The 13681-nt window shown below is 46.4% G+C and overlaps 1 protein-coding gene across 5 annotated transcripts in view; it reads right to left on the bottom strand.

The window, feature by feature from the left end:
* Window positions 1-12690: 12690 nt before the first annotated feature.
* Window positions 12691-13681, bottom strand: part of PEBP4 (phosphatidylethanolamine binding protein 4) — a 390774-nt gene continuing 389783 nt past the window's right edge. For 3 of the 5 annotated variants that reach the window (XM_043986461.1, XM_043986466.1, XM_043986465.1), the window contains exon 7: window positions 12692-13192. In XM_043986461.1, the coding sequence (XP_043842396.1) occupies window positions 13098-13192 (95 nt within the window). In that variant the 3' untranslated portion in view covers window positions 12692-13097. Of the gene's footprint in view, window positions 13193-13681 lie in introns of all 5 variants that reach the window. The other 2 variants (XM_043986462.1, XM_043986464.1) reach the window with 2 other exon arrangements.

Raw genomic sequence — 13681 nt, forward strand, 5'->3', positions numbered from 1 at the left:
TTCCTTGTTCTGCTCACTTTACCTTCATATGTCTTCCCAGGTTTTTCTGATTCTATCTTGCTCATCATTTCTTTCTTTCTTTCCTTTTTTGTAGGGCAGTGAGGGCTAAGTGACTTGCCCAGGGTCACACAGCTAGTAAGTGTCAAGTGTCTGAGGCTAGATTTGAACTCAGGTCCTCCTGAATCCAGGGCTAGTGCCTTATCCACTTCGACACCTAACTGCCCCCTTCCTCATCATTTCTTTCTTTCTTTTTTTTTTTTTGCTCATAATTTCTTACAGCACAATAGTATTCCATCATGAATACCACAACTCATTCAGCCATTCCCCAATTGATGGGCTTCCCTTCAATTTCCTATTCTTTGCCTCAACAAAAAAGAGCTGCTATCAACATTTTTGTACATATGGATCCTTTTCCTTTTTCTCTGATCTCTTTGGGGGCAGACACCTAGTAATGGTACTGCTAGGTCAAAGGGTATGTACAGTTTTGTAGCCCTCTGAAGCCCCATATATTGTTAATGTCATCCCTGTTTTGACTAGGAAACTGAATCAAGAAAGATGGGGTAGCTGCTCCTGCTTTGGTTGCTTACTGTTTTTGGATTAACCACAGAAACTGATCACAAAGCTGGGAAAAAAGAAGCCAGGAATCCTTTGCCCTAAGTCTCTGGCCCCAGGGAACTCAACAGCACCTATATACACACTCACCATGAGTCACTGACAACATCAAAATACATTCCAGTTTCCTCATCATACTGATAGTCCTTATGGGGATTTTTCATTAAGTCAATAATAAAAGCAGGTATCACCAGTGATTGAGCCACCCAGCTTTCTTCTGAACTGCAGCCCAGTTTCAGAGCCTTAACAGCTCAGCCATATGGGTCAGGCAGATTTGCCGTTAGGTTCCCTGAGAACTTCAGAAGTCTTGCCCTCCATTCTGTTAGTTTATTCCACCTTTGCTCCTGGCTTCTTCCTGAGACAGCTTCTCGTTCTGAGTTCAGATTCTAATGGAGTCTGTAGGGAAGGACCAAGTAGGGGGAGCATTTTGAACTGGTCCAGACACTGGGCTGAAGGGTAAACTTTGGATGAGCACATGTTCCAGTTCCCTGGGCTCTGATGACCTATTCGCTCCAGGTTTCTCAAAATCTTAGCAGATTGGTTCTTACAGGACAACACAGTAGAGGCCATTGAGGTCATAGGGATTTTTGGAGGGCTCCCAGCTCATGGAACTCAAATGGGTAGATATAGAGTAGATGATTTCTGAGTAAACAGTGAATGGACAGCCGCAGGCAAACCTAGGGTATCAGCAGATGCACAGCAAATGGTGATGATGATGGGGAGAGAGAATCCTTCTAACATCCCTATGTCAAATAGCCTCCTTTATTCTGAGACCTATAATGAAAACTCTGGCACTTTTTTTCTGACCATTCCAATTCCTGACCTATCCAGGTTTTACCCCTCCAATCACTCAGCATTCCTGGGCTCTCTACTCAAGTCCCTTTACCATCCTTCCTTACTGTGGGGAGGTGACCTTGGTTTCCCAAAGGCTATGCCAATTGGAGCACAGGTCCTGTCAAGATAAAAGGGCTTTGAATCCAAATGAGGTGATGAAGTTTGCCTAGCTAAGGTTGGAGAGACTTAATTCTAGGTTTACTGCCAAGTGATGAAATTTTTGGCCATAGAAACTCATGAAAACTGTATGCTAAAGTGTACTAAGACTGTATAGGTGTCAAGAGTTATATGAGTGGAGGGTGTATTCACAGAGAATGTTTTCAATACAGTGAAGTACTGAAACGTGTTTTCATACACATTATTTCTTATTTCATCCTGATGGAACATAAGCTTCTTGAGGACAGGGGATGTTTAAATTTTATCTTCCTATCCTCTATGTTTGTAATAGTGTTTGGCAAAGAATTGGATTGGATTCTCATTTTTAAAAACTAGGAGGGAAGTGTGCTATTATGATTTGTATTTTATAGATAAGAACACTTAGGCCTAGAGAGGTAAAACAGCGTGCTCACAGTCACAAAACTAGCGTCAGAGCTGAGAATCGACCCCAGATCTTCTTTTCTTTATTTTGGTGAGGCAGTTGGGGTTGTGACTTGCCCAAGGTCACACAGCCTAGTGTCAAGGGTCTGAGGCTGGATTTGAACTCAGGTCCTCCTGAATCCAGGGCTGGTGCTCTATCCAGTGCGCCACCTAGCTGCCTCAACCCCAGATCTTCTAAATCCAACTATACTACACTGCTTTTAATGTCTATGGAATTATTGTTATGGTATATTTACATATTTGAAGCCATTTGGGATTCTCCCCGCTCTCTTCCTGTTGTTGCTCCTTTCCTTTCCCCTTCCCTCCCCCAGTATTCTCTCTCTGTCCCTTATGCCTTTGTCCCATTCTGCCTTGTGTCAGTTATCAGTTATTCATATTCCTAGTTTATTTCCCCACCAACTAGACTGTTAAACTAAATCCACTGAAGGCAGGGACTAGGTATTATTTATCTGTCTTCTCTCCCCTCTCCCAGAACCTTGAACATGGCCTTGCACATATTAGGTGCTTTCACAAGGCCTATTGAACAAAAGATTTGGAGTCAGGAGAGCAGGTAAAACCAGAAGCTCCCAGCAGAGTACCTTGGGCAAATCACTTAACATTACCTGGGCTCAGTCTTCTTATACATAAAATGAGAGGGTTAGACTAAATAATTTTTTTTTTTTTGCGGGGCAATGAGGGTTAAAGTGATTTGCCCAGGGTCACACAGCTAGTGTCAAGTGTCTGAGGCTGGATTTGAACTCAGGTCCTCCTGAATCCAGGACTGGTGCTTTAGCCATACCACCACCTAGCTGCCCCGGACTAAATAATTTCTAGTGCTCCCTTCCTGTGATCTTTCCCTATGCCTTCTAGTACAATGATGACAGGTTCCATCCACATTCAATCATAATAGAGTAATAGGATGTTAGAGGTGGAAAGGGTCACCTGGTCCAAAAACTGGTCCTTTACAAATGGGAAGACTTCAGATTGGTGAGATTAAGGGATTTGCCCAGGGTCCCACGGGTCCTAAGTAGCAGAAACAAGATGCAAAAAAAACCCCCTTGTTCTCAGACTCTCAATTCAGTGTTCTTCACCATACTACCCTGAATTTTTGGCAACAGAATCACACTTAAAATGCTCTGGAGATGCTCTGTACTCAAATAAACCAGAGAGACCGCAGCCTTCTGCAGAGTGAATAATCTCTCTTGTGCATCCTGGCTCTTATTTCTTTGGTATCCCCACTCTTAGTAAATAGATTTATGGGAGGACATAATCAAGAATGGCACAGCCTGAGAAGGCAAGAAGAGATGCCATCTGCATTGGCCAAGGAAGACTATGGGATAGGAGGGAATGGAAGTAAAGAAGACTGCTGTTGGAATCCAACCTACCAGTTGTGTGACATTGGGAGTTATTTCAATTCCCAGAGTCTCAGTTTCTTCATCTGTAAAGCACTTAATAAAGTTGATGTGAGAAGCAAATGAGAGTGTATCTGGGAGAACTTTGAGACTATCGAAGGGCTATACAGAGAAGTTTTCTTACTGACAACGAAATCACGGGATCCTAAAAGTATCAGAGTTCCCCCCGTCACTTTTGCACGCAGGGGAAACCCAAGGTGTTGCCTCCCAGCCGGTGGCCCCAGACAATCACCCTCAACTATACCCGCCCGATAGTGGAACCCACGGACTTCACAACTTGACTTCATCAGCAAGGTAGACGGAGAGGCTAGGCAGTGACCCGGAGTCACCCCGTTGACTTCTGGCGGTCTCCAGAGCGGCAGAAACTTCTTTCCCCAAACTAAGGAGGAGGGGTGGGGGAAGGGCTGCTCAGATGTCAGCATCAGGGATCGTGGCTGTGTGTTGGGGGGAGGTAAGAGGTGGGCCGGGGTTAAGGGCAGGGATGCTGGCATCAGTAACCTGATGCTGATCTGGGCGCCTTGGTTCTCCTTTTCGACTGTTCTCCTTGAGGGCAGCAAATGGCCATTGCTGTTATTTTTGTCTTCCTGGGTATTCCCAGCGCTTAGTTAAACACTGTATAAATGTAGGTTGACTGAGTGGCTGACGGCGCCCCCCTCCCCCCCCCAGTCCCTGCAGCTCTTTGCATCAGTATTTCTGCTCTTCCCCAAGATGGGACCGAACCTTTTCCCAGTGGCTTTCCTCCAGGAGAGGATTGGGCATCTTAGGGCCACGCGGAACGTGTGGCTGAGAAAGAACTCCGAAGTCTGAGAAGAGGCTGGGGGAGTGGGGGAGGTGGACAGGTTGAGGTGCTGGTTGAACCCCAAATCTCAGAACCTCACTTCCTTCCTCCCCTCCCCCATGCATCTTTCTTGGCACTCTGGGCAGAGGCCGAGGCTTCTTCTTGACCTCGAGCGAAAGAAAAAGTAGCCTCGGTGGAAATTCGTACTCACCCGGGGACCTCGGCCCACTTCCCTCCCTCAGCCACGCTTGGGGCGGGCGCCACAGGGTATTTCGGGCTCGAAAACAAAGCGTCAGATCTATTTGAGGGACTTTTGTTCCATTGGAGCCCAAACTCGGGGCCCTGCGGCTGCCCGGGGCTCAGCCACTTCCCCCGGGACCTGACGCGTTTCCCCTCCACAGTGGCCCGATTTAGCAAGCCCGACGCGCCACTTTCAGCCTCAGCTTCTCTTTTCCTTCCCTGGCCTCTGCTGGAGATGGGGCCGCAAGGGGCGGGGGTGGGGGTAGGTCGGGGAGGGGATCATGCCAATGCCCATTAGTGAAAGGGGGAAGGCAGGAGATAAGTTTTCCCTAGTTTTTATCTGGTCAGTTCCCCGCGCCCTGCACCCAGCGAGGCAGTTGGTCCCGGGGGTGGGGGTGGGGGTGGGGGTGGGGGGGTGGGGAAACAGGCAGCGTGAGCATTTGTGGTTAAGATTCCACCGGGACCGCCCACTCCTCTCGATCTCTCCCCAAATAGCCTCGTGTGTCTGTTAATGGGCGCGGGCATCGTTTTCATACAAAAGGGGTGCCCCGCATTGTATGGAACAACGTGTGTAGACAGTTTGCCTAGAGAGCTGACTGATGCTGTATGTCGTACCGTATTTACATAGTGGTGTAAAAACCCTGGGATTTTGTGTGGGCTGCTGAATTTACAATATGTGCTCTGTTTGTCTCCAGTGTGTGCAATGTCCGTGTGTGTCACTCTAAAGAAAGGGTGTTTAAGGGGGACAGTGAATTTGGAGTCAAAAGGTCTGATTCTGCCTTTCCTGTCTGTGAGATTTGAGGCAGGTCACTTAGGATCTCACATCTAGAAGGGAACTACAAGGTTTAGTTCAACCCCCTCATTTTTACAGATGAGGAAACTGAGGCCCAGATAGGTGAGATGACTTGCTAAAGGTCACGGTGATAGTGACAGTGTCAGGACAAAAACTCAGGCCTTGTGACAGGTCTAGTGTCTGAGGTGGGATTTGAACCCAGGTCTTCCTGACTCCAAGTCTAGTGCCATAGCCACTATGCCTTGCTGATTCTCTGTAAAATGAGTTGCATTAAATGATTTCTAAAGTAGCTTTCAGCTCAAAAGTCCTATGATTCCTGTGGCCATGGATCTTAGTAGGCATGTGTGTGTCTCCTTTGGAAACATTCCGGGGAGCTAGCAAGTGGATGTCTGTGCATTCACTTCTTCCTTCCAGATGAGCCTTAAGGTTTTTTTTTGTCGGGGCAATGGGGGTTAAGTGACTTGCCCAGGGTCACACAGCTAGTAAGTGTCAAGTATCTGAGGCCAAATTTGAACTCAGGTCCTACTGAATCCAGGGCCGGTGCTTTATCCACTGCACCATCTAGCTGCCCCCTGAGCCCTAAGATTTTACTGATACTGGGACATATACTCCTCATTCTTTTCCCCATCCAAATCCCACCCATCCCAAGTTCCCCTTCAAGCAGCTCTCTCCTCGTCTAGGAAGGCTTTCTTTTTTCTTTTTCTTTTTTTTCCTTTCCTTTCCTTTCCTTTCCTTTCCTTTCCTTTCCTTTCCTTTCCTTTCCTTTCCTTTCCTTTCCTTTCCTTTCCTTTCCTTTCCTTTCCTTTCCTTTCCTTTCCTTTCCTTCCCTTCCCTTCCCTTCCCTTCCCTTCCCTTCCCTTCCCTTCCCTTCCCTTCCCTTCCCTTCCCTTCCCTTCCCTTCCCTTCCCTTCCCTTCCCTTCCCTTCCCTTCCCTTCCCTTCCCTTCCCTTCCCTTCCCTTCCCTTCCCTTCCCTTCCCTTCCCTTCCCTTCCTTCCCTCCCTCCCTCCCTCCCTTCCTTCCTTCCTTTCTTTTTTCTTCTTTTTTTTTTTTTTGCAGGGCAATGAGGGCCAAGCGACTTGGCCAGGGTCACACAGCCAGCAAGTGTCAAGTATCTGAGGCCGGATCCGAACTCAGGTTCTCCTGAATCCAGGGCCAACACTTCATCCACTGTGCCACCCAGCTATCCCCTAGGAAGCCTTTCTTGATCTCCTGAGCCATTTTAGGGATCTCCCTCCCTTTTTGGAACTCTTTATGAAGATCTTTGATACCGCCTTGCACAAAATACTTTGGCTTTGGAGTACAAGAGCATGGAATCAAATCCCATCTCTGTCATACACTGTGGAACTTTGAGGCAAGCTGCTTGACCTCTCTGGCCTCAGTTTCTCTATCTGTATAAAGAGGGGGTGGGTTGGCCTCTGAGGTCCCTTCTAGCTCTAAATCTGGGATCTGTGAACTCTTATGTTAGTCTTCTCTCCTTTAACTAATGGGTGGCTCTGAATTAGCTTCCTTTTGTTTCAGTGCCTAGCACATAATAGGTCTTCAGCATAATCATTCAATAATCATTCATCACGAGCCTACCATGTGCAAATTCCTACGAGTACATGAATGAATGAACGAACGAATGAATTAATGAATACAAGGCCTCCAGTATGTGTGCAGAAATGCTAACATATCTGGGTCTATTTATGGCCACTGCAATATATACTTCCGGACTTCACAATTGTTGGGCGTGTTTCATATCTCTGCTGAAGGAAATGCACACCTGACTTACAGTCTTTGAGGCTTCCACTTTCACTTTATGAGTAGAGCCAAACCTAATAGGCGGACCAAGGCGGGGGGTGGGGATGGGAATCAAGATTGTCTGTTTAGTGTGAGCTTCTGAAAGGCAAATACTCTAATAGCCCCAAAGGATCTTCCTGTATTTAACTCAGGATTCCCTGGTCAGTGAGTGAGTTGATGATTTGTTAGGGAGGAAGAAAGGTCATCTCTTCTTATTTTTGTCCTCACCACAGGAAAAACCTGGCTTTGGGTAACTGAAGTAGAGATGGGGGACCCTTGGGATTCTTTCCCAGCCCTGTTGCTCAACACTCCTCTTTGGGCTGGTCCCCAATGAACAACTGGATTTTGCTTCCCAAACCTTCTGATCTGGCCTCCTAAATGGAATTTTCTATTCTGAAAATTTTAAGCCAAATGATCTCAATTCTTTTTCATGTTATGGTACATTCTGAGACTCTTCACCTTGCCCTCTCCTCTCTCCTCCCAAGCAAGGGTGGGCATCTGGAGGAGGTAGTGGGCTATAGAAAACCAAGATGCCACAGCAACCCCTCAATCCCATCCAGTGCCTCTCTTGGGATTTCATCTTAGATTTGGAAAGGACATTAGAAACCAACCCTTTCATTTCACAAAAGAAGAATTGGAGACCTAGAGGGATGGAGGGTTAAGATCACACAGCTCTCAGCTAACCAAAGGAACAGGTATTCTTAGGAAAATAGGATTTTAGAATTGGAAAGAATCTTAGAGATGGTTTAGTTCAACTGAATTTGTCTTATGAAAGGACTCTACCAATTAAGTTACTAAAAATTATCTTACTGAGTTAGAAAAAATAATAACAAAGTTCATCTGGAAGAACAAAAGGTCAGGAATTTCAAAGAAACCAGGGAAAAAGGATGTAAAAGAAGCAGATCCAGTAGAATCAGACCTTAAACTATAAGGTGAGAGCATTGTTGGTGTAAAATGGATGATTTTGATTGCTTTAAATTAAAATTTTCTTGTATGAATAAAATCTATGCAGCCAAGAATAGAAGGAACGCAGAAAACTGGGGAAAACTTTCATAGACAATCTCCCAGATAGGATGTGATTGGGTTGGAATATTGCTATGGTGTAGGAAATGACGGACTGGTTGATTTAGAAAACCATGGAAAGACCCTGACTTATGAAAGGAGATGCTATTTAGAGAAACAGATTACAAGTGGAAATAAGTATAGTATGGTCTTAAATATATATATATATATATATATGTATATGTATATATGTGTGTATGAGTGTATATGTGTATATTTATAGATATCTATGTACATGTATATATATTCTCGATTGATAGACTTCTTTGGGGGGTGGAGAGGGAGTGGGGAAAATGAAGCAAAAAGTGCACAGCAGAGAACAAAAGAAAACCTACAAAGAAGGAAAGAAAAGCTGGGCAGCTTTGAAAACAATGTGTAGTATTTATTATATATTCTTTCTTGAAATGGAAATTTATTTATATTGAATCCTCTCTTCTGCTGTGTACATAGCAAAGTCTTTTTTCTTTTCTTATTTTTATTTAAGTTCAAAATAAAAAAAATTACAAAAAATAGATGAGAGTATTAAGGCCCATGGAAGAAAAAGGACCCACCCAAGGTTATAACCTTGTACCAAGCTAGCTGAGATTCAAAACTCCTACGTTAGACTCCAGCCCAGTGTTTCTACCATGCCATTCCAGAAAGTCTTTCATCCTCCTTTATCTTTCCACTTTTTCCTTTCTTCTCCCATTCACTCACCTCTTTTTTTTTTCTTCCAATGCTTATGCCTTAATGGGCCATTGGCATTCGGTAACTAACTGATTCAGTTACTGGCACTCAGGGCCAAAGGGACTTCTGACTACTAAGCCTGGGGTGGGGTATCGAGTGTGTGCGAGTTTAATCAATCTCTTATTAGGGCAGAGAAGAGGTATTTGGGGTGTGTGTGTGTGTGTGTGTGTGTGTGTGTGTGTGTGTGTGTGTGTGTAAGAGACAGAGACACAGAGAGAATAACAGACGAGAGAAAAGTGAGAGACCTCGCCTGCCCGTGCCTGCAGGTGTGTAAATGGGAAAGTTAATTAGCGACTGTTTGAGATGCCAGGATGAAAGGTGCCGGTGGGGACTAGGTAATTTCAGGTAATATCAGGACAGCCTCCTCCTAGGTGGGCCCAGAGCCAGCCCCTACTCATCCTGGGAAGGGGAAGGATGGGGAAACAACCCCTCACCCCACTCCTGAGCTGAGGATCACACCCCCAGAGGGGCTGGGGGAAGGGAGAATACTGAGCTAAGGGTCTTTGTCTTTATAGGGAGGTGCTTGTTAGTTGCTAAGGAACTGTAGATCTTTGTAGATCCAAGTCTCCATTGCCTCATCTGACTTGGGGAGTGGGGTGCTGGGTAGAATCCACTGAAGCTGGGGGGGAGTTCATCTAGAGCCCTCTCGTCTCTCTGCCCATCACCCCAATCCCATATCTGCTAGAGATCTTTGCCCCTTTCTGCTAACCCAGAGTCAAAGGATTTACAGCTGGAACCTCCCCTCCCCCCCCTCCCCACGCACACTTTCGTATGAGGAAACTGAGTCTTGGTTCAAGGCTCAGTTCCAGTGCTTTCTCCTCCATGAAACCTTCTCTGATCCCCCAGTTACTGGTGCTCCCTCCCTTCTAAACTTTCCATGTACTGTGCTTATTTTCAGTCTCCCTGTTCCCACCCCCTCCCTCTCCCCCTCCCCTCCACTTGCCCTCCCCCGCCCCCAGTAGATTATTAACTCTGAGGACAAGGACAGTGTTGTTTTTTGTATCTTCAATGCCTTAAGCAGTGTGTTGCCCATAATAGGTACGGTTTAATTGTCTAATTGAATCAACTTTCTGAGAGATGAATAGACTTGTCCAAAGTCACAAGGCAAGTAAATAGCAGAGCAGGGGTTTGAACCCATTTCTCGGACTCCAAATTCAGTGTTATTTCCAAATAGCCAGCAGTTTCTTGAACTCACCCTTAGTCCTGATCTTCCTCAATCCTGCTTGGGCAGGAGGACACACACACACACACACACACACACACACACACACACACACACACACACATACACACGAACTTGAACAGACCCCACCCCAAAGGGTAAGGAAAAACAGGTGTGGTGTTGACAGCTCATTGGAAATTCAAAGGAACCCTAGTATGCATACCAGGCCTTCTCTCTCTACCTGGAGTCATCATTGTTATTGTTGTATTTAAAGTGGAAGTTTTCCAAAGTGACTTGTTTCTCTCTCCTATCTCTCTCAGCTTTTCTGCCTCTCTTTCTCTGCCTCTCTCTATCTCTGTCTCTGTCTCCCTTCATTCCCCTCCTCTCTCTCTCTCTCTCTCTCTCTCTCTCTCTCTCTCTCTCTCTCTCTCTCTCTCTCTCTCACACACACACACACACACACACACACACACACACACACCTGCCCCCCCCCCAACTTTGTCTCCGTTCTCCCAAAGAACAGTCATCTCAAAGCAATGGTTCTTCTCAGGGAACAATAAGATGGATGTGGAAGAACAAGGATGAGCGAGCTAGGAGAATCTGGCCAGAGGGCAGGATCTTGCCTGGAAGACAGTGATGGGAGAGCTAGCTCTCTTTTTGGCAGTCCCAGCCATTGCTACGAGGGGCCTAGGACCGGGATGGGGCAAAGGGGGAGGATGCCGAAGGTTTGGCATACCTCCCACCATCCATTTCTTCCAGTCCTGACTCGATGTGTCTGGGGTGTAAGTGGAGGGAGCTGGGCTTGCTGTGAGTAGGCAGGAGGGTGCATATATGTTTCCTAGTGGATGGCTCTGTTTCAGACTCTTCTCCCAACTGGTCATCTTCACTTTAACCCTGTCCCAGGAATAGTCATTCTCCTATATTTCTTTTCAGTAGGCCTGTTATTGAGGATCTCAAAGCAATTTATAACTCCCATCTCATTCCCAGTAAGAGGAAAACACAGAAAGGCTGGGGGTAAGGGGAAGGAACTTTACAGTAGGAAGCTAAGGCGGAGGTGAATTTTTCCAGAGGTATCCACAGCAGTCCAGGTGTGTCATCCTTCTCCCTGCCACCCCCCCCCCCCAAGGTGTGGCTTAACCAGTCACAGAATACCCAGCATAGAGTCGTTTCTCTTATTATTAATATTGATTTTTTCTTTGAGGGTGGAGTGGGAAATGGAGTCAGGAACTTCTTTTTCTTAAAACTGATACAAAACTCCAGAATACAAGAGAGACTGGGTGGGGGGGATTAAAAAAAAGCAAAGAAAGTCAATAGTTTCCTTGAAGGATAAACATCCGATCCATCCCATCCCCAAATAAACACCCTCACCACAAAGAAGGAAGAACACCAGAGGGAAATCTGTCTGTGTCTGGATTTGGTGTAGTTCTAGGAAGCTTTGCCTCTCTTATTTCTCCTGGCACTAACCCAAGCAGCCAATGACACCCTGGTGCTGGGGGGAGGAGGGAGAGGGTGATGTGTAGGGAGATGTTGACACACTAAAACAGTCCCCATTGCGGCTGCCTTCCATGACATTGTAAACGGTCACTTCCTTTTGCTTTTTTTAAACTCAGATTGCGGGCTGGCGGGTGCTGTGGGACCCGATTTCACCAGCCGTATTTCCTCTTGGCCCCCGGGGTTGGTCTCCGATGCAGTAATCAACATAGCCTGGGAGTCAGAAGAGACCACAGAAGAGTGTGGCTGACTCTGTCGAGTTCTGGGGTACCTGTCCTTTGGAGCCTTAGAGGATGTTGTTTAGGCCTGTCCACTGAGTTCCAGCCAGGCTGGGGGTGTCGAGGGGGGAGGTGGCCAGCGGCCGGCAGGGCCATTTCTATTGCTCAACTAAGGTGGGAGTGGTGGTAAGAGGGTGACAAATATGAGTTCTGTGGCAGTGTCCTTCATCAGATGATCTCAAAGCACTTTGCACACAAGAGTAATGGTCATCAGCCATGAGCCTGGGGAAAGGTGGGGATGGGGACTATTACCTTTTGGAGGAAAAATGAGGCAAGGATAAGGAGCTGGGAACTGGGAGCTGGGGGGAGGGGTGGGAGATCAGAAAGGTGCAGGGGGGGAGAACTGAGGTGCTTTTTTTCTAAGGTTATGAGTCAGACTCAGTAGGGTAGCTAAGCCTCAGGGACTCAGAGGGGAAAGCCTCTCTAGGAGTGTTAAGTGGAAGGAAGGGTGTGACTGATTAATTAGGTACATGAAAGCCTATGAGCCCCAAACTGAAAGCCATCTACTTCTGGAGCTCTTAACCTGGGGTCCCCTAACCCCTAAAGTGTCCTTGGGTAGATTTCAAGGTGGAGAAAAGGAAAATATATCTGTCTTTTCAGGACCGTCTAACTGAAATTTAGCATTTCCTTTAACTCTCGAGATGTGATTCTGAAAAGGGGTACAAAGGCTTCCCCACACTGCCAAAAGGGTCTAGGACATGAGAACCCCTGATTTAATTGAATCCTCTCATGTTTTTTGTTTGTTTTGCGGGGCAGTGGGGGTTAAGTGACTTGCCTAGGGTCACACAGCTAGTAAGTGTCAAGCGTCTGAAGCTGGATTTGAACTCAGGTACTCCTGAATCCAGGGCCACTGCTCTATCCACTGTGCCACCTAGCTGCCCCCGAATCCCCTCATTTTAAAGATGAGAAAGCTGAGATTCAAAAGAAGGCAAATGACTGGATCAGGGTCTCCAGTCAAGTTAACAACAAAGCCAGAATCAGAACCTAGATTTCCTGCTCCCCAGCTTCACACTTCTCACTCCCCCACCTTTGAGAGAACTTCCAAGTGTGTCTTCTCACACTGATTTTTTTCCCCTGCTAATTTTGGGAAGAAGAATGAGCAGAAGCCAACAGATCAAACCAGATAGCAAATGAGGATTTAAAAAAATTTTTTGTGGGGTGCAAAAGGGGTTCCAAACCCAGAAGCCATAGCCTGAAGTTTTTCTCCAAGCTTGAGATGACCTTGCAGGGGTGGGGGAAAAGGTGACTGGGCAAAGAGCAGGTACCTTTGGGCATACACCTTGGAAAGGAACAGCCTGAGCCTGGTTCTGTCCCTGGTCATTCACCACCTTCTCCAGGTGCTTGTAGGTCTAGCTAAAAATCACGATAATTCTGGGTGAGGAACTGGCTGGCAGCCACAGGAGAGCCCAAGTGGAAATGCTTTATGAAGTCACTGATGGACCAGGAACCTGAAATAAACAGTAAAAGGGGAATGAGGGAGGGATGTCAAAGGTTTCTCTCTTGCCCTTTGATAGAAGGGTAGCCACCAGGCACTTACTTAATTGGGTAGATGAGGAAAGTCTAATCATTTACTAGTTGTTTCCCTTCAAAGGTTGCTTCTCTCTGTGTCAGTGGGAGTGGTGGAGGAAGGGGGAATAACCTCATACTACACAGCCTCTTAGCCTACTGCCCTACCCCCTCATTCTTGATAGAGCCAGTTTTATCGGGTAAAATCCTGAAAGGTCTTGAGACCTGGAATTGTTGCAAATGGGAATGAATTTAAAGTTGATCTATGAACCCACCAGATCCTGGAATGAGCCCTTGCTGCCTTCCTATCTCTATACCTGGCCACTCTAACTGCTGAGTCTGAGAAAGTCAGAAGCATCTTTTTGACCCCTTTGATATCTGTCTCTCCTTCCATTCTTCCTTCTTTCCTCCCACAAAGGAAAAAAACAAAA

The sequence above is a fragment of the Dromiciops gliroides genome, chromosome 2, assembly GCF_019393635.1.
Source record: "Dromiciops gliroides isolate mDroGli1 chromosome 2, mDroGli1.pri, whole genome shotgun sequence".
NCBI lineage: Eukaryota > Metazoa > Chordata > Mammalia > Microbiotheria > Microbiotheriidae > Dromiciops > Dromiciops gliroides.